Here is a 20,093-nt window from a genome sequence, read left to right on the forward strand (position 1 = left end):
GTGCTCCGCAACGGGAGGGGCCACAACAGTGAGAGGCCCGCATACCACAAAAAAAAAAAAAAAAAAAAAAAAATCTCCTGGAAGGGCCAAAGATGGTATACAGAGTTCTGATATTATTTTTCAAAGGTTGTCATAAATCAGTCTTACCTGCAGAATCTATAGGGAGTTAAACATTTTGGGATTAGACAGGAAAAGCCTTCTTCTAATTTTCTTTCTTTTTTTGTGTGTGAATGTTCTGAGTATTTGTAAACAAATTGCAGTATTTTGCCTTGTTTTCAATTATTAGGACAAACAGCACCTTTGAGATACTGACCTACTGTCAGTATTAGTGGTACGTTACATTGTGTGACCCAGTATAAATTAGACTGTGCCTCTTTTAATCTCCCTCTAAGCAAAGATATCTTGTTTTCCAGGTAGGTGATGGAATTTGAATGGAGGTGGATCAGGGTTTGGTATAGAGTTTGGTGTAGAGCTGTTGTTACCAAGGATACTCAGGTTTTCCTAGTTGGTGAAGTATAGCTACATGCATTCAATGGGGCTAAAACTAAAAGCAAGGTACACGTTTCAAAAATGTGAAGTCAGTGAACAGATGAGATGAATGTTGCCTGATTTTCAGGACCCCTGTAGTATTCGTGACAAGAAACTAGAGTTGGTTCAGTGTTTGCCTACCAAGGTGATGCCAGTTCATCTACAAACACCTGGAACATCTTTTCTGTGCATTATTCATGAAATAGTGCTCAAAAGGGATAACAGTGACACATAAGCCAACATATATTGGAACAGAGAGTGAAGCAAACTGGTGGTAAAAACATGACCTTCCTCCATAAGGTCAAATAGTTTTATTTTGATTAGACACTACAATACAGTATATATCCATTAAAAAAAGAAAACTCTATAGTGTATATAAATTATTCCTTCCATTCATCAATTCTTTTCCATTACAGCTTTGGTACAATGTGATTTCAGTATATAATTTTTAAATACTTTTAGCATCACAAAGTCAACACAAAGTACAAAACTAATAATCCAAATTAGGGATATTATCATCTACACAGTGGTATTCAGTGGTAGGAGAAAATCTTACCTTGATGAATTCATGTCACTAGCTAAGCTAGAAAGGCATACCTAGCAGACATGACGGAAATATGCACCATTAACCAGCTAATGTGTGGATTAGTCTTTGTTTTTTTTTTTGTTTGTTTGTTTTGTTTTTTACAGAATACCAGCAGCAGTCATTTGGGTGTTGAGTGAATACTTAAGTCCTCAGTGAGTTTTCGCACCTTGCTCTTCCTCCCTTAAAGGCCATGAGTAGTATCTGAAGACATGTACCATGGCCAGAGTGCTCAGAACTTGACCTGCCACCCAGCATTGCTCATACTGGCACAGTTGGTCCTGCAGCTGGCTGACATCACGGGGACAGTGCTGGAGGGACAGTGAGCGCCCATCAGCCTAAGGTTGTTCTGAGGGGTCGGCGGTGTGACGTTACAGTACACAGGCATTCCAGTGGCTGGGAGGGACCCTTGGCCTGCCTGGTTAGGTAGCATGATTGGCTGTTGGTATGACTGCTGGGGCAGTCCTTGAGAACCCTGGGTCATTGGCACCTGTAGAAAGACACAAGACAGAAGCCTGTATGAAGAGGTTATTTTGGGGTGTCCCATGAGCTACAGTGGTGTCATCAAAAACAGTCATGCTTTTAGGTTGGAATCCCAGCTCTCCCTTTTATCAGCTGTTTCACATTGGGCAAGTCACTTAACCTCTCTGATTCTCTGAGTCCATCTGCATAATGTAACCTCCTTTCAAAGTGCCCCTGAAAGGACTGCTGGGGTGTACAGCTCTTGGGACACATCTGGCTAGAAGTACATGCTCAGGAGATGTTAGTTCTGAGCCTCCTTCCTTCCTCTCTCCTGGCCCTCGAGGGACTGCCATCTGGACCTCCCACTCCGGATTTCTCTCTGTTTTGAAAAGCCACGCTCCCATTCCGGTTTTACGCAAAGTGGTCTGGAGCCATCGATAGTAAAAGGGGATTCTGTCCCAGGAACACCAGCTCACTCTCAACCTGCAGCCTTAGCGAACATCTCCTTTCCAGTCGGAGGTAGAAACTGATGCAGTGTGAACAAGGATTGTCAGGGCAGGAGGACCGAGGATAAGTTCTCCAGGGCCATCCGTACCTGATGCAGCTAAATTTAATGATTAAAGTGTTTCACCAACCCTTCACTACCCCCTGCCCCCTGCCAGGGTATTTCAGGATATACATTACAGAAGGGGGCATGACACTTTTTAAATACCCAGTGTGGGTTTAGTCTGGAAAATGCAGCTGTCAGGTCCAATAAATGCCCTTTAAATGAATCTTGAGATGCCATTTTAAAATCCCCTGTAAGATAAATTTGTGGTGAAATGAAGTTTGAGTGTGACCAAAAACAAATGAAAATTTGTTGTGAGGACTTTCTCCCAGTAAGTACAATTTCAACAGAATGCCCGAAGGTCTTCATGAATAGAACTTTAAAGAATTTTCTTCCATGAATACAAAGTCTATATGGAATCACACTTAGCAGGGCATTCAAAAGCCACAGTAGTTACAGAAGTATACATTTCCCATTTTCTGCTTGTCTATTATAATCTTGACTCAAAATCAGCCGTCAGCACTGGCTGGGCCTAGCACCTACCACCCAGCCAACCAGCCGATGTGGGGACATACCCACAGCCTGTACTTAGGCAAGTTCTGCTTTATAAAACACAATTTTCCAAGTTACTGATATGCACCTGATAATTAGACACGGTTGGGTAGGAGAGCATCACGCTTTGCACTGGAGTTCCCTGGTGGCTGCTCATCATGCCCTGACTCTGAGGCGGCTGCTGTACCCCCATGAGGCCTTGGAACCCCTGTTGACCAGACAAGAGCGGCTGGTAACCTGTGAAGAAAGAACACCATTTGAACTGGTTGTACCAAGAAGAACAATGATGATATTGTACGGGATGAGAGCACTTCTTCACCAGGCAACCTGCAGACCTTTCAATCTCTGTTATCAGGAGCGTGTATTTCCTAATAACGCATGTTTTGCTTCTTAGGGCGGACAAGGGTATGACTCCAAAAAATTCACTGATACTTCCATCCTTAAGAGCGGTCCAATCAGCAGGTTGTGACAGTGGTAAATTCTTCATGATGCAAAGACGGGAACCTGTATTGACATCGGTTGACTGCTGTAAATTAAACCTTTCAGATCTATCTTTTGCTTTGGTTTCAATGATATTTGGAGAAGTCACACATTATCAAGTTTTTTCCTAATTAATTTGATTCATTCTCTTACCCTCTCGCTTTTCTGCATCACCTCACTTCACACACAGATCACCAAACAGCCTGTTAACTTAGGATACATTCTGTTTTCCATACCCTAGTGAACAAAATGACTCCCTACTCTACATAATTCAACGTTCATTGACTTAGACAAAAGGCAACAACAGCAGGTGTGTCATGCTTTTATTCTGTGCCACCACTAGCTCCCAAGAAAACGTTCTGGCAAAACACTCCCATGAAGGATCATGTACATATCACAGATAATGCAGAGTACAACATGTAAAGAAGGTATGTGTTTATGACCTTCTGGATGGGTCAGTTGGTAGGTTTTCTTTTCCTTCTTTTTTAAGTGGACCAGGATCTATTCTAATTATCTTAATCCCTCCTACAAGATGTGGTTTAAAATGCATTCTTAAATGAAGGCTGTGAACTGTTCTTACAAATATTGGGAAGAAGGTTGTAATGTAGGTGAAAATGACATGGTGCTAGAGAAATAAAACAGATTTACTTCATGCTGTAAAATAAGGTCCTTCCAGAGCTCATACTATTAACTGTGCTGAGTGCCTGGAAATCAGTGGAACTGCTGTCTTAATACAGTTCCCTGCAAGAAAGTCTTTACAATCCTAGGTTTTCTTAATGCAGACACTGTTTTACAACCAGATTTAAAAAATTGAAACAAAGGGTAAAAGATTCCTAATCAATCCACATTGTTTATAAATAGACCTTGTTTTGAGTGCATGTGGGAGTTTTAACTGAGAAAGGGTAAAATTACATAAAGACTATAATGTAATTTAAAATTTTTTTTAAAGGGAATTCCTTTATTTTTTTTTTTATTTATTTTTGGCTGTGTTGGGTCTTCGTTTTCTGTGCAAGGGCTTTCTCTAGTTGCGGTCTAGTTGCGGCAAGTGGGGGCCACTCTTCATCGCGGTGCGCGGGCCTCTCACTAGCGCGGCCTCTCTTGTTGCGGAGCACAGGCTCCAGACACGCAGGCTCAGTAGTTGTGGCTCACGGGCCTAGCTGCTCCGCGGCATGTGGGATCTTCCCAGAACCAGGGCTCGAACCTGTGTCCCCTGCATAGGCAGGCAGAGTCTCAACCACTGCGCCACCAGGGAAGCCCTATAATGTAATTTAAACAGACAGTACTTCGCTCTCCTTTGCTCTGAAAAAATGTGTTTTCACTCATCTTAGAAATACTGTGGAAACGTGTCTTGCAGATAGTCACTGAGTTAAACTCTGTTCATCTAAGGAGATGGAAATAAGGTGTGGTCAGTTTGGAACACCTGAGAGAGCAAACTTGGGGATGAGCCGAGTTGGGAGGCCTGGACTTGTGCCTGCATTGATTGGTAAGTGGAGCAGGTGTGTAATCTGGAAAGTCATCCTTTGACCTCCTTTATGTGTCCCATTCTTTTCACGTTCAAATTACTCTCCCTACTCCACTGTCATAATGGTTTTCCTTACTAGGTTATTCTACATTCTCACAAAGACACCACATATTAAGAATGTGAGTAAGGGTCCTGACCACCTTTCCTCCAGTTACATTGTGTTGGGGTAACACAGTCAAAGCCTCCCTTACATATGCTTTGCGGCAGTTTATACGGTATGGAAAAATCATCAGACTTGGGGGACAAGAAATGTGACTTAAGGCCATGTCATGGCCCTTACTACCTCCCAGAATGCCTTATATGCAGGGAGAAATTAAACATTAATTGTAAAAAAACTGTTTTCTATGATTTCCCATTGTCTAGATCTACCACTCTTATTCATATACCCGTTGGCCCTAAAAAAATTCTGTTGCTCTTTTACTATTATTATGACATTACTCCTAGCCACGTCAAATTCACTGTCATATGAATCGTTGTATATGTTAAAAAAATAACTTGGCGTGACTATAGAAAATTTATGACCACAGCCTTCCTTACCATTTCCTAGTTCTACAACAAAAAGCAGGCAATGTGAACACACTTCCAAGTCTGTGTAATGGTGCCTTATTTCTGGCTGAAGATTCAAAGTACAGGTTGAAAATGAGAGAAATGTCTTCTAAAAGTCTGACTTATGTTTGGTCTTCTGGTGAAAGCCCAGTTAGCCTCAGTGGTCCTGTTGCAGAATACACACGGCTATTATGTAAACAAAAAGAGGAGAGGAAAGGAGGGGAGAGGGGAGGGCAGGAGAGGTCCAGTGGCCTTGCATCTAAAGATGATGTATTTGCTTATTGAATCGTTCCATCCTTTCACCGAGTCATCTTCAAAATGACTCTGTTTCACAGAGTCTGTTCAAAAATAAATTGAGGTGGCCTATGAAAGATTCATTTATTACATCAGCTCTATAAACCAAAATTGGGGTGAAAGGAAAAATAAGTCTGATGATAACAGAGCTGTTAAGACATACAGAAAACAGAATGTCTTGGTAGAAAGGGGAAGCAACTGTCAAATAATATTCAAGGAGAGAAAAAGAGTGAGGTTGGGTGGCCTCGTCCCAGTAAAGGTGCACGGCCTGGGAGGGTGTGATTCATCTTTGCTGAGCACACAGATGCAGGGACACTGCGATGTCGCCCTCCCCAAGCCCCCTCTGCCTGATGATTTGTGAACTTTAATATTCAGTCATGCATAAGCAATGGGCTACCAGCTGTGCACTGGGATTCCCACAGTAAACACACTTAAGGCAAATAAAGATTTACGTGGGGAGCGAATCATGCCATACAATTTCCAAATGAAAACTTAAGTGTAAGGAAAGCCCAGTTTATATTCATGAACCCCATTCATTTCTCAATTTGCTCTCCAGGCAAGAAATGTACACCTGGAATGGTTTAATTGGAGGGCTCCATTCCTTTACATGATGCTACAGAAGGTAGGCAGCAGAATGGTCCTTGAGACAGGAGGCTATTTGGAATGTGAATCTGAGCTCCGGTCCAGGAATAGACAAATAGAAATGTGATAGCAGTGACCTAGGCACGAACTAACAGGGTCTACCAGGGACACAGCTCGCCTGAAGGCAGAGGTGGCAACGCTGGCTGGTGGCAACCTGCTTATCTCGTCTATTCGAATGAGAAACGTGTTCCAGTTTGTCAATTCTTAGCTGTGAAATGATCAGTTTTTCACATTTTATTGAGGATTAGTCGATAGAATGCATCTGACAAAACAGAAATAGCAGAAGTAACTGCCCTGTAGGCTTGCTATGGTGATCATAAAGACATGGGCTATTGTTATTATTCCTTTTTCAGTTGAGATTAATTCAGTTTTCAAGTCACATGCATCATTTATTTTCTGAAGGTAAAAAGGTTAGGAAAGGACAAATGCCTCCTAGCAAATAAATGAGTACCCTCTACTAAGACGGAGGAGTTATAACATTTAAAATGTATGGAGCTTACAAATCTGAAAATTTAATATTGTTTTGACTAAAATACAGCAGTTATTGAATACTGTTTGTAGTCAGAGGATAATTCATTAATAGTCTGTCAAGGAAACATTTCGCTGGATGTAGCATATTTATGAAAAATCAGAATGTTAATTGGGATTACAATTTAGGAATTATAAATTGCATGATTGTGACTGACATTATTTTAACTCTTATTTGAATACACTGTTACAGAGCCAACATTTTGGAAATGAATGAATGACAAAGCCGTAGTAACCTGTATTTTCAGGGTTTTGATTCCCTGGTTGTTGTTGGTTATAAAGGTTGACGATGAGGAAGGGTGTAGTTAGGAGGGCAAATATCTACAGAGCAAAGTAATTGAGAAGCTAGACAGTTCTCATCACCTCCCCAAACCCACCCAAGCAGTGTAATTTTCCTGTTGGGTTTATTAAGTATTCTTAATATGGTAGAATGCCTTTTCAAATGATTAAAGTTAATAATCTGCTTAATAGAAAATATGACTTATCTTGGATGAACCAACATACACACATTTCTCCAGGTTTCTAAGGAACCAGCTAGCTGATTCTGAATTCAAATTCTGTTCTTTGTACATGGTATTGAGATGGAATTACAGTAGTTCAGTTGTGGCATGGCTGGTGAAGACTATGAAAAAGAAAAAAAGTGCTCATCCAGGGCTGGCTTGTCCCTTTGCCGAATTTTTATAGTTCATGCACTGCACACACCACTGCCTAATATCTGCCCGGTTCGGTTTCTTGGTTTCCTATCAATTCCTCTGAACTTTCATCTTCTTTAAAGATTTTCCATTTTAAAGGAGCTAACAAGCTATATTTGTTGATCACTTACTCCGATCCAAGCAGTAAATTAAGCACTTTTACTTTATTGTCACAAGAATCCCGGGAGGCAGTCAGTGTTATTAAACTCCTTTTGCAAAAGAGACAACTGTGACTTAGATGTAGACATTGTCAGGGTCACACAGCTAGGAGGAGGGAACGCTAGAAATTAAGTTGTGGTTTTCTCACTTGGGCATCCCTGCTTTTACTCCCTAAATTGTAGTACTATTTATTATACATTCTTCCAACTTTCATAGCTTAACGTAAATCCCCTTAGCATGGCAGGTACTCAATGGCTGTTCATTGCATTAATTGTTTTCTCAATAGTTAATTAAGTAAAGAGGACAAGAGTTATGATCCATAGTCTGTTGAACAAGATCTTGCTGATATCAAAGGAAAAAAATCAAAGGTAAAGCATAATTGCCCGACAAAATCAACTCAGACCATGTAATAACATTTTAAAGGTTTGTTACTCAGATACTGGGACACTAGACAGGCAGTCAGGTTGGAGTAGGGTCAAATGGATTCTAGTCCCTTCATTTACTTAATTAGTTTCTAATCAGTGGAAACTACAGTTTTCAATTACTAAGACCAGTTCAAATAACGCTTCTCCTCACAATCTTTGAAGACTCTGTATATTTACTCTGGATTGTTTTCTCAAAATATAAGGTAAAAATAACTTATTTGCACATTCAGTGTAACATCAGTTCTGTTATTTGACTGCACCAGGCAACTTGCTGCCCCTAGGAAAGTCACCTGACCTTTGGAAACAAAAATAGTATCTGTAGTATTTGAAAGATAAAAGTGGGTAAGAGAGAGACGATACACAGAAACTCTGCGAAACAGCCTAGGATGTCAGAGAAATCAAAATCCCCCAGGCCACTTAGAGGCGGCTGTACTTTCGGAGTCTATAGACTGCTCTCATCAGTGTTCTAATTCTATGAATACTATGGATCTGTTCCCCAGTTTTACTTCGTTATGAAGGCACTGTCTTTAAGACAGGGGTCCTTTCTGGCCTCATCTACCTACAGCACCTTGGTGCTCAAAGTAGGCTTGAGTAGGGGGAACAGATGTATCCTATGGAATCACGATATCGCTATGGTTTCCTGAAAGAGGAACCACCACCTTATGCTTCAGAAAGTGGATCTGGGGTACCGATAGCCCCTCGCCCACCTCAGGTAGAATGGAAGATGCCCTCGACAGTTCCACTGACGTTGAGGCCTCCCAGAACCAGGGGGTCCTCTGGGACTAAGGAGGCATCTGATTTCACTGGCCTTTATAGACACTGTCCCACTCTTCTTACTCCTAGGTGCTGACTCCCTGGTGTGACAGTGTAGGTGAAGGGGGGGTCCACTTTGAAAGGCAAGGTGTGTATCTTTTGAAGCATTTTGCCTCTACGTCAACCTCCCAAATTATGTGACCTGACATGCCACATAGGACTTTTAAAACAAGAAAGCCGTACAGACTGCATCCGAAGACACTTGTTTTCAAACGTGTCCAAAAATTAAGATATAGGATAAAAATATCTAGCCTCGACATCATAATAAGATACTGTTTTCTTCTTAATATATGAAGTAAAATAGCATAAGAAAGTCAAAAAGAGAAGTATAAAAAATTGCCTTTTTTTGGGCTTTTGAAGCCCATTATGACTTCTTTTATCTTTGTGTGTCTGCCTGCATCTTATTTACTGGCAGACTCTGCATCCATCCCCTTTCTTTTCCTCACCATTTATTATTCAGTGGTTTCATTCCTGAAAAACAAGATGCAGAATGAGCCATGGGGAGGCTGCATGGGAAGAGAGGGAAGCCCAGTCCATCCATATGAACTTGAGGAAAGCTGTCACAGGCCGTAAATGGAACTACACTTCCTGAAGCAGTAGTTTTTCTTCCTACTTGGTCTTTTGCTCATTAGCTTTCCTACTGCACAGAGTGTAATTCTTAAAAGCCTCTTTACTGTCCCCCTTGAACGTCCACGCGTGGGTCAGTTTCTAATGGCCGTACGCATCAGATGAACCATCTATTACTGCAGGCTCGGGGCCTCTTCATGTAATTAGACCATCCAGATCCATGTTATCGCAACTACAAAGTTGGTTTTCTTTCTCTCTTTCTTTTTTTTTTTAAATCAGGGCAAACATGAGAGACATTGTTAAGTGACTACAGGAATGGCTCATGCATGGAATTTCAATGAATGCCTCTGAGGGAAGCCGGCATTGAATTCCATTTTAAAAGGACGAGGCTGTCATATTATTGAAGTAATTCTCTGAACTTTCCTGGCCCTGAGTGCTGTGCTGACAGCCAGAGAGCTTCCACAGCCCAGAGGGAGAAAACCTGCATGAGCCTCACAAACGTTTTACTTTATTAATGAGGCCATGTGGCTTAGAAGATAATACGGCGTTCCCGCGTTTCTGCACATCTACCAGTGTTAATTACGGATGTGCTCACACCAGGCTGGGTGACAGCGAACTGTTGCGGAGGCAACTTGGAGGAGTTCTTTCCCCAGACTAAGCTCGGGGCAAAGTCAAGACAAAGATGGGTCTAATCATTCCCCACAGTAGCATTCCCTCTGGTGGATATTTTCACTGATGAATTGCTTTTGATCAGCTGGCTAGAACAGGACAATCGTGAGGTCAAAGGTCATGGGGTCAATACCATTGTGATCATATTACTGTCACTGTCACATAGCTACAGGCTGTAACCTAGCCCTGGCCAACTTTTTTTTTTTTTTTAAGATTTTTTTTGATGTGAACCATTTTTAAAGTCTTTATTGAATTTGTTACAATATTGCTTCTGGTTTATGTCTTGGTTTTTTGGCAGGGAGGCATGTGGGATCTTAGCTCCCCAACCAGGGATCGAACCTGTACCCCCTGCATTGGAAGGCGAAGTCCCAACCACTGGACCATCAGGGAAGTCCCTGGCCAAACTATTTTGAAAGTAAGTTCTATGGTCATAGATACAATCTGTAGAAACCCACATCAAAACAGAAAAAAACATAAAAAACCGAAAACCACTTACTTTAGAGTCAATCAGAAGTGCTCTGTTTATATAGGAAAGTGTTATACGTTATTTTTCCCAATAGTCAAAGATAACTATCTTCTTTTCTTCAATTCCAGACTGGCAGGGTTCTTAACTAAACTTTATTCTAGTGGTAGATTTAACAATAACATTGTTCCACTGGTAAAGTCTGCTGGGAGGCAAGAGCAATAATCTAGGGCAGAGACAGTAAAGACAGGAACTAAGGCAGAGATGGTAGGATGACAGAGAAGGGACACACTGGGGAAATACTTAGGATGTGAACTGCCAGACACTGGCATCTAGGAGTTTTAGTGCCATCACATGTTGGATGAGTTTGTACCATAGTCATGAATGTCCGTTGTCCACATGTCCACTAGAACATGAACTCTCTGATAAACAAAAGCCCTGATTTGTAGTGCTTGCTGATTTCCCTGGTGTAACTATTCCCACTGTGGCCAATTTCAAGCTATAAAGGGCTTAACAATCAGCTGGCAAAATTCCTGATGTTTTGAATGTTGCTCGTGTGGGCCAGAACAAGAGAGCTCTGGTACACCACTGACCTGAATTCAACGTCAAGCAATCCAATTTTCAGTTCATTTAAATTTTGTTCCTTTTATCCTTCCTTCTTCAAACCTATTGACTATTTGTTCTTTGACATTTCTTGTAAGAGTGACTGTAAAAGCCATTCATAGGATTTTATGAACGTGGAGAAGACAGGCACAGACACTGGACTGTACATTAGGCTGTACACTGGATGTACACTGGACGTACACTGGACTGTACACTGGACGTACACTGGAATGTACCCTGGATGGTACACGACGTACCCTGGGTGTACACTGGGCTGTACAATGGATGGTACACTGGACATACGCTGGACTGTACACCAGATGTGCACAGATGTGCCCTTGGACTGCACACCAGATGTGCACAGACGTGCACTGGACTATACGCCAGATTGCACTTGGACTGTACACCAGATGTGCCCTTGGACTGCACACAAGACATACACTGTACAGGTGATACGCACTGGACTGTACACTATACACTGTACACTGGAATATACCCTGGACTGTACACTACATACTGGAATGTACCCTGGACCGTACACTATACTGTACACTATGTACACTGAGATGTACACTGGGCTGTACAGTGGATGTACACTGAACTGTGAAGAAACTGAAGCACCAGCATGACGTTTTCTGGTACATTGTGGACACATGTTCTTTGAACATATATATGCAAGATGCCAAGCTCTAACTGATTTCAGGATTTAGTTTCTTCTGATTTTTCCTTGCAGTCCAGTAGACACATCAGTCCGTTCTCAATCTCAAGATGCCAAAAAAGTTTAAAAGTCAACTTGCTTACATTTTGTTACAACCAAAGAGTGAGTGATTCTAAATTATATAATGTATAGCTCAAAAACAAAAACAAAAAACCCACAACTGAACTTGGTATAAATGTACATATTCTATCCATAACTAATGTTTTCCAAGGAGAAAATATGGGGATACACATTTGTAAAGTTCTCATCATAGGGTTCAGGGAACATAACTCCTGAGTCCCTTGTTCGCTGTCTCTTTATCAGTTTTCCGACAGATGGCCCCAAAGTAAAGCTGCTGGGCACCAGATGATGTCACAACTCTAAGCAACAATGAAGAGATACTTTCTGTTCATCTACGTAATCAACACACGATTATCCTTGTTAACAGCAATAAGAACAATCTTTAATCTCACCACGCGGGGAACTGTTATTTAAAAGTGTTGCTTTTATCTGGGTTGAGACAACAATTAGAAATCTACAGGCTTGTCCACACAAATACACATGCGCTTATCATCATCTTTTTAGCTGGAATCAGAGTATATGGTCCACACTTAAATCCTATTTCACAATAATTAGAGTAAAAGTAAAATTGAAGGACAAACGGTCTTCCACCCAAGGCCTGCAAGAGTAAAACTCACATTTCATCATGGTTAAATGCTTTATAAGCACCCACATAGAGCGTGAGCATTTTAAGATAGTCACAACCTCTGCTGCCTGCTGACTTCAACGTAATGAGCTGATGCAAATACGCCGGGTCTGAGAGAACCAGCGAAGGCCTCAGGTTCTGTCCGTGGCAGGACACCAGGCTGTGCTGAGAGTGTGCTAAACCAGGGCCATCCTTCCCAGCAAGGAGTGTATGCGGCCTTCGTGGAGCTTTGGATTCTCAAGGTTTTTGCCACTTAGTCCTGCCTCATCATCTTGTCTCCATGTTTGAGTGCCTGCTTCCCCGCCCAGCTGGAACTCTTTTCCCTGGTCAATGGTTCTCGACATTTTCCTGTCTCTGAATAACCTGGTTCAAGTGACCAAGTTAAAACACACATATTGCTGGGCTCCAACCCCCAGAGGTTCTGATTCAGTAGGTTTGGGTGGGGCCTGAGAATGTGCTTTCCTGACGAGTGCCCATGGGATGCTGATGCCACTGGTCTGGGGACCACACTTTGGGAATCACTGCTGGACCCTGGGTCTCAATAAATACTTGAATTCCTTGAATTCCTATCGTTTAACCCGCTTACTTTTCCCTTCATAGAGTGGGTGATGGAATCTGGCACATCACATCCTGTAGGGGGGGCCATCTCTCCTCTCTGATTTCATTTTCCTTATCTGTAAAATGGGGACCATCCTTTCTCAAGGGGTGTTAGGATGGTCCAAGATGCACCTCTTGTAAGACAAATCCCAGGGACTGAGCACCTGGCAATGACCAAGATATGTGACTGCCCTGCCTCTGCTCTTTTCACTTTCCACCTTGTATGAACTTGAATTAAATTTTATTACTGATTTAGGTCCTGCTTCCCAGGTAGATTATAATCCTCTGGAAGAGGAAGCGTATCTTATACATCTGGGCCTAGCCCCGTATTCTACATTCAGTGTCTCAAGAACATTTTATCAATGATGTTGATAAAAAACCATCCTCATTTCATTCACCCTAAACGACTCTTACCATGCCACATTACAGAAAATAAGCCAACAAACAAAAACGTCAAGGAAAAGAATGAAGAAGCAAATGTACTCAGAAGAGCGAGCCCCCAGCTCTGCCCGTGCGTGAGGCAGGGCCAAATGGAAACAATTTATCACCATCACAGTAGAATAAAGACAAAGACGACTGGTTGCCAAATGTTTTCTCCTAGCCCCTTTGCCTCTGGAAAAAAGAAGTTCCTTCCAGCAGCAAATCAAGAGGGCACAGCACAGTTTTCCACTTCCACCTGATGCTAATGGGATAGGCATAGGGAGAGGTCCACAAAAGGAAAGGAGAAGATGCGGGAAGGAGCTGAAATAGGGAGTGGGAGAGGGAAGGAAAACCCATTGGAGACACTGTTTGGCCTTCTCAAACCTATCTGCTAGCACTTGGTGAGGCATCTAGGAAAACAAACCAGATTTCTGTAGCCTCGTGTCTTTGGGACATAACTGTGAGTTTGCTAACCCATGGTTATGCTCCCTTGTGACTGTGTCTCAATCTTCGTTTGGCCTAAAAAAAAGGCAAGCAAGAAACCTGGACCTCACCTACTTTCCCTCCTACAGCATACGGCTGGAATTCCTTGCTTTTCTAAATCTCTTCTTGGCGCCCCCCCCCCAAGCCTGAAGTCCTTCAACCTGAGTGGGAACAACGGATCGGAGATCTCCTGGCCCAACAAGCTCTGGGTGGTGAAGCTGGGGTTTAGAGGGCTAAGTAGGCACAGGATCACACGCAGAATTTCTCATAAACTGGGGACTAAATCCCATTTTCCTGTTAGTCCCTTTGCTAGCATATATGCTATATAGTGCTTCCTCCAAATAAGACAGACTGGACTGCTAGGCATAGTTTTGTTTCCTAGCCACACATGCGTTGGCTCTGTTGCTGTTATCATGTTATTACTAAGAGTTTGGAGAATATAACTTGTGTATGTGAACTGGAGTTCACCAAGCTTGTTTCTAGGAGCTACCAACAGACTTTTCTAAGATAACCCACAGTAGGGCATTAGGGAAAAAGAAAAGAAAAGTTTGGAGATTCAAGGAACATATCATGAGTTGCAAAACCCAGAATCAAACCATCTCTTGAAACTATCAGCCTGACTGTATCTCGATGTTTAGGTACAGATATTAGCAGTTATTTTACCAACAGGCAACATTCCCAGGAGGTCATATACTGGGTTAATACGGACCACGCTTGCATTAACTCAAACCAGGAGAACAAGCATTTGTTCCCCCTTCTTCAGCCAAGCTAATAGTAACCTTTATGGCCTATGCCTTACTGAGTTAAGCACTTGTGGAGCGGGTGCCGTTATGACGCTCATTTTACACAATGAAAATGAAGCACAAGGAATCCAGTTAGATTGTTTAGGGCCATGCAGCCTAGAAGGACCAGAATTAAGTCAGGCGTATCTACTAATTTCTTCCCACCTCCAGCTCAGGGTCCTGGCAGGCAACAGAACTGCGCTCCAGTGATTCATCTGAAGAGGTGTTTGTTAATAAAGAGAGCATTGCCAAATGAGCAGGCAAGTTACGTGACCAACAGGCGAGCGAGGGGCACCCAGAGCCTAACAACAGGAAGGACCGTTCTCTCCCTTCAGCCTGCAGGTCTCAGGGGAGAAGCCAGTGTTACCAGAAGCCAGTAAGAGCCTAGGGGCCACCTGGAGAACAAACTGCACTGCAAGGGAGGGAGGAGCTGAAGAGACTCTGATCTCCCTCTTCCTCTGCCCTCTGACGCCTTCCATTAGCAAAACCCACCTGGAAGCCACAGGACAAAAGGAAGCTAACAGAAGGATGCAGAATGGCTATGTGATGAGAGGAGAAGCAAACGGAATAACCAGCACACCCCTTCCCTTCAAAAAGTACGAGGAGGGCTTCCCTGGTGGCGCAGTGGTTGAGAGTCCGCCTGCCGATGCAGGGGGCGCGGGTTCATGCCCCGGTCCGGGAAGATCCCACATGCCGCGGAGCGCCTGGGCCCGTGAGCCATGGCCGCTGAGCCTGCGCGTCCGGAGCCTGTGCTCCGCAACGGGAGAGGCCACAACAGTGAGAGGCCCGCGTACCGCAAAAAAAAAAAAAAAAAAAAAGTACAAGGAATACACTCCTATGTCAAGCGGTATTCCCCAAGCCACTGTGCCAACCTGATCAAGTGAAGATTTTAAGGAGAGGTGGGTGATAATTTTCGCAGAGTACTGTCTCTTGGTTTTATAGATGGGTTTTTTTTCCCCTCAGAAATTATCTTTTTTTTAACACCTGATGATGTGTCAGACTATGCACTTAGCATGACTGCTTCAGCAATTAAGTACATGTTAACTCTCAAATTTAGATGTCCTTGGCTATTAGGGCAGAATAGCTGACTCTCCGCCCTAATGCTTGCCTTTCCATTCTGAGGAAATGGCATTGTTTGTAGGAAACTGATAATAACGTAGGAAGTACTATTAAGTTATGTTACTGTTTCAGTATCCTGTAGGGTAGAGAAAAAAAGTTAAATTATGATTCAACTCAAGCAGTACTACTCATTTTGTTGAATTTGACATTTTCCTTTGCTGGCCGCAGAACCAGATGGCTGAGATCAAATGGATAACAATGGGCAAAGGATATTTCGGGAGAAAATGAAAAAGAAAAAAGGAGGGTCTAGTTTATTTCCACAATGACCTTAACTGATCTCCGCATTCCCCAAGCATATTTGGCTTAGAAAATGTTCTGCTATATATTAGTCTCAAGTCTAATACATTTAGCCATAATTGTTTCAGATATTTAAAGGAATTATCAGCAAGATGCAATACTGTAAAAGAATACTTCAATGAGACTTCAACTTAGCCTTCTGGTGTTAAATCTAAGTTTCGGCTTCCTAATAGAAAAATCACAGGCTCCGTAATCAGACAGACAAGAGGCTGATTGCTAAGTCTTCCACCCACTGGCTCCGTGACTGGGAAGTTATCTATTATCCTTGAGCTTTGTCTTGCTTGCCTATTAATTTCCAACTTCCCAGGGCTTTTATGAAGATCAAGTAGATATGAGTCACACGTCCTCAGACACGGCATTGACTACATGGTAATTGGCACTTGTCTCCACCAAACGATGCTATGTAAAGTGAAAGTATTTTCACTCCCTGCAGAATTGTACCCTACATGAAGAACAAACTGGGTGTTGATAGTACCAGGAAGGACTCCAAATGCCAAAAAAAGTTCCTGGAATTGCCCCACCTAGCTCACAATGTTCAGGCTTCACTACCCCAAATTTCCTATGAGCCAAGACACAGTCACCTGGACATGACCATGGGCGCTGCAATGAATGTGCTCTTCTGACCTGGGTTTATGAGGAAAGTGTAATCTCTAGTAGCAAAAAGCAGCAGAGGGCTTCCCTGGTGGTACAGTGGTTGGGAGGGTCCCACATGCCGCGGAGCGGCTGGGCCCGTGAGCCCTGGCCGCTCAGCCTGCGCGTCTGGAGCCCGTGCTCCTCAGCGGGAGAGGCCACAGCAGTGAGAGGCCTGCGTACCGCAAAAACAAAACAAAGCAAACAAAACAAAACACAGCAGAAGCAGCTCTGAACGTGAAGGTAGGCAAAGCACTCAGTATAGCAGGGAGTGGAAGAGGCAAGCTAATCATACCTGGGGAGGCTGTGTGCAGGTGGGAATCATTTGCCAAGGCCTGTGCGTCCAGACTCCAAGCACTCGGGCAGCACCGATTTCTAGGCTGTAACTTTAAGACAGCCAGGGTGCTGTCTATCCTTTGTTTAGAGGCTCTGCTCCATGTTTATCACCAAAGACTCAGAGAAATGTGAGGCTTCCTTTTGTTCCCATATAAGAAACAGACCAAGTTTCCCTCTTCTCTTGTGTCCTAATCTAAAGCTGTCTCAGAGCAAAAGAAGACTGGGGGAAATCTGGGTTCAAGCACGTGCCTTTCCATCTTTCTTTTGGTGACTTAATTAATGAATGGAGCCCCCTCTCATCACATCAAAGATAAGATACAAAGCGTCAACCGCTCCTCTGCTTCCCCTGGCCAGCTGCTCTCACTGTGGGCCCATCTCCTAACTCCTTAGACTATTATGATGCTTCCCAGCACCAAGAACCCCTGAGACCATTGCAGAGGGACAGAGAATCTTCCACTTTAGGAATATTTCTAACCTAACCATTCTGTACTATTTTTTATGCAAGATGATTAAGCAAGCAGTTTTTAGGAAAAAGGTATATTTTCAATGAATATATTATTGATTATACTACAGTATTCTTTCAAATACAATATTTAATAATATTCATGATATATCTGGACCAATTTTACTTCTTCCCATTTAACAAATGACACGTGATGTTTCATTTGTTTTCTATTTAACTATGTGAGGGAAAAAAACCATGATTTGTGAATAAACATCTTTCAAAATGTTCAGCTTGGGGACCAATGAATACTAAAATGGGCATTTAAGTTAAAGGCATGTTAAAGCGCCAAAATAGATTTTTAAAATGCTTTTTGACTTGATGTTTTGAAATGTTACACTTTATGCAAACCACAGGCCAATATCACTGATGAACACAGATGCAAAAATCCTCAACAAAATACTAGCAAACAGAATCCAACAGCATATTAAAAGGATCATACACCATGATCAAGTGGGGTTTATTCCAGGAATGCAAGGATTCTTCAATATATGTAAATCAGTCAACGTGATGCACCATATTAACAAACTGAAGGAGAAAAACCACATGATCACCTCAATAGATGCAGAGAAAGCTTTCGACAAAATTCAGCACCCATTTATGATAAAAACCCTGCAGAGAGTAGGCATAGAGGGAACTTTCCTCAACATAATAAAGGCCATATATGACAAACCCAGAGCCAACATCGTCCTCAGTGGTGAAAAACTGAAACCAGTTCCACTGAATTCAGGAACAAGACAAGGCTGCCCACTCTCACCACTATTATTCAACATAGTTTTGGAAGTTTTAGCTACAGCAATCAGAGAAGAAAAAGAAATAAAAGGAATCCAAATCGGAAAAGAAGTAAAGCTGTCACTGTTTGCAGATGACATGATACTATACATAGAGAATCCCAGAGATGCTACCAGAAAACTACTAGAGCTAATCAATGAATTTGGTAAAGTAGCAGGATACAAAATGAATGCACAGAAATCTCTGCCATTCCTATACACTAATGATGAAAAATCTGAAAGTGAAATCAAGAAAACACTCCCATTTATCATTGCAACAAAAAGAATAAAATATCTAGGAATAAACCTACCTAAGGAGACAAAAGACCTGTATGCAGAAAATTATAAGACACTGATGAAATAAATTAAAGATGATACAAATAGATGCAGAGATATACCATGCTCTTGGACTGGAAGAATCAACATTCTGAAAATGACTCTACTACCCAAAGCAATCTACAGATTCAATGCAATCCCTATCAAACTACCACTGGCATTTTTCACAGAACTAGAACAAAGAATTTCACAATTTGTATGGAAACAAAAGACCCCGATTAGCCAAAGCAATCTTGAGAACGAAAAATGGAGCTGGAGGAATCAGGCTCCCTGACTTCAGACTATACTACAAAGCTACAGTAATCAAGACAGTATGGTACTGGCACAAAAACAGAAAGATAGATCAATGGAACAGGATAGAAAGCCCAGAGATAAACCCATGCACATATGGTCACCTTATCTTTGATAAAGGAGGCAAGAGTATACAGTAGAGAAAAGACAGCCTCTTTAATAAGTGGTGCTGGGAAAACTGGACAGGTACATGTAAAAGTATGAGATTAGAACACTCCCTAACACCATACACAAGAATAAGCTCAAAATGGATTAAAGACCTAAATGTAAGGCCAGACACTATAAAACTCTTAGAGGAAAGCATAGGCAGAACACTCTATGACATAAATCACAGCAAGATCCTTTTTGACCCACCTCCTAGAGAAATGAAAATAAAAACAAAAATAAACAAATGGGACCTCGTGAAACTTAAAAGCTTTTTCACAGCAAAGGAAACCATAAACAAGGTGAAAAGAGAACCCTCAGAATGGGAGAAAATATTTGCAAATGAAGCAACTGACAAAGGATTAATCTCCAAAATTTACAAGTAGCTCATGCAGCTCAATAACAAAAAAACAACCCAATCCAAAAATAGGCAGAAGACCTAAATAGACATTTCTCCAAAGAAGATTATACAGATTGCCAACAAACACATGAAAGAATGCTCAACATCATTAATCATTAGAGAAATGCAAATCAAAACTACAATGAGATATCATCTCACACCGGTCAGAATGGCCATCATCAAAAAATCTAGAAACAGTAAATGCTGGAGAGGGTGTGGAGAAAAGGGAACACTCTTGCACTGCTGGTGGGAATGTGAATTGGTTCAGCCACTATGGAGAACAGTATGGAGGTTCCTTACAAAACTACAAATAGAACTACCATACGACCCAGCAATCCCACTACTGGGCATATACCCTGAGAAAACCATAATTCAAAAGGAGTCATGTACCACAATGTTCATTGCAGCTCTATTTACAACAGCCGGGACACGGAAGCAACCTAAGTGTCCATCATCGGATGAATGGATAAAGAAGATGTGGCACATACATACAATGGAATATTACTCA

At 42.1% G+C, this 20,093-nt stretch overlaps 1 protein-coding gene across 3 annotated transcripts in view; it reads right to left on the reverse strand.

The window, feature by feature from the left end:
* Positions 1–787: 787 nt before the first annotated feature.
* The window catches only part of ARPP21 (cAMP regulated phosphoprotein 21), a 118,771-nt gene continuing 99,465 nt past the window's right edge, over positions 788–20,093 (reverse strand). For 2 of the 3 annotated variants that reach the window (XM_032648743.1, XM_032648741.1), the window contains 2 exons: positions 2,761–2,909; positions 788–1,601 (listed from right to left, as the gene is read on the reverse strand). In XM_032648743.1, the coding sequence (XP_032504634.1) occupies positions 1,344–1,601; positions 2,761–2,909 (407 nt within the window). In that variant the 3' untranslated portion in view covers positions 788–1,343. The remainder of the gene's footprint in view (positions 1,602–2,760; positions 2,910–20,093) is intronic. The other variant, XM_032648742.1, reaches the window with a different exon arrangement.

This window comes from Phocoena sinus, chromosome 11 (assembly GCF_008692025.1).
Source record: "Phocoena sinus isolate mPhoSin1 chromosome 11, mPhoSin1.pri, whole genome shotgun sequence".
Lineage (NCBI taxonomy): Eukaryota > Metazoa > Chordata > Mammalia > Artiodactyla > Phocoenidae > Phocoena > Phocoena sinus.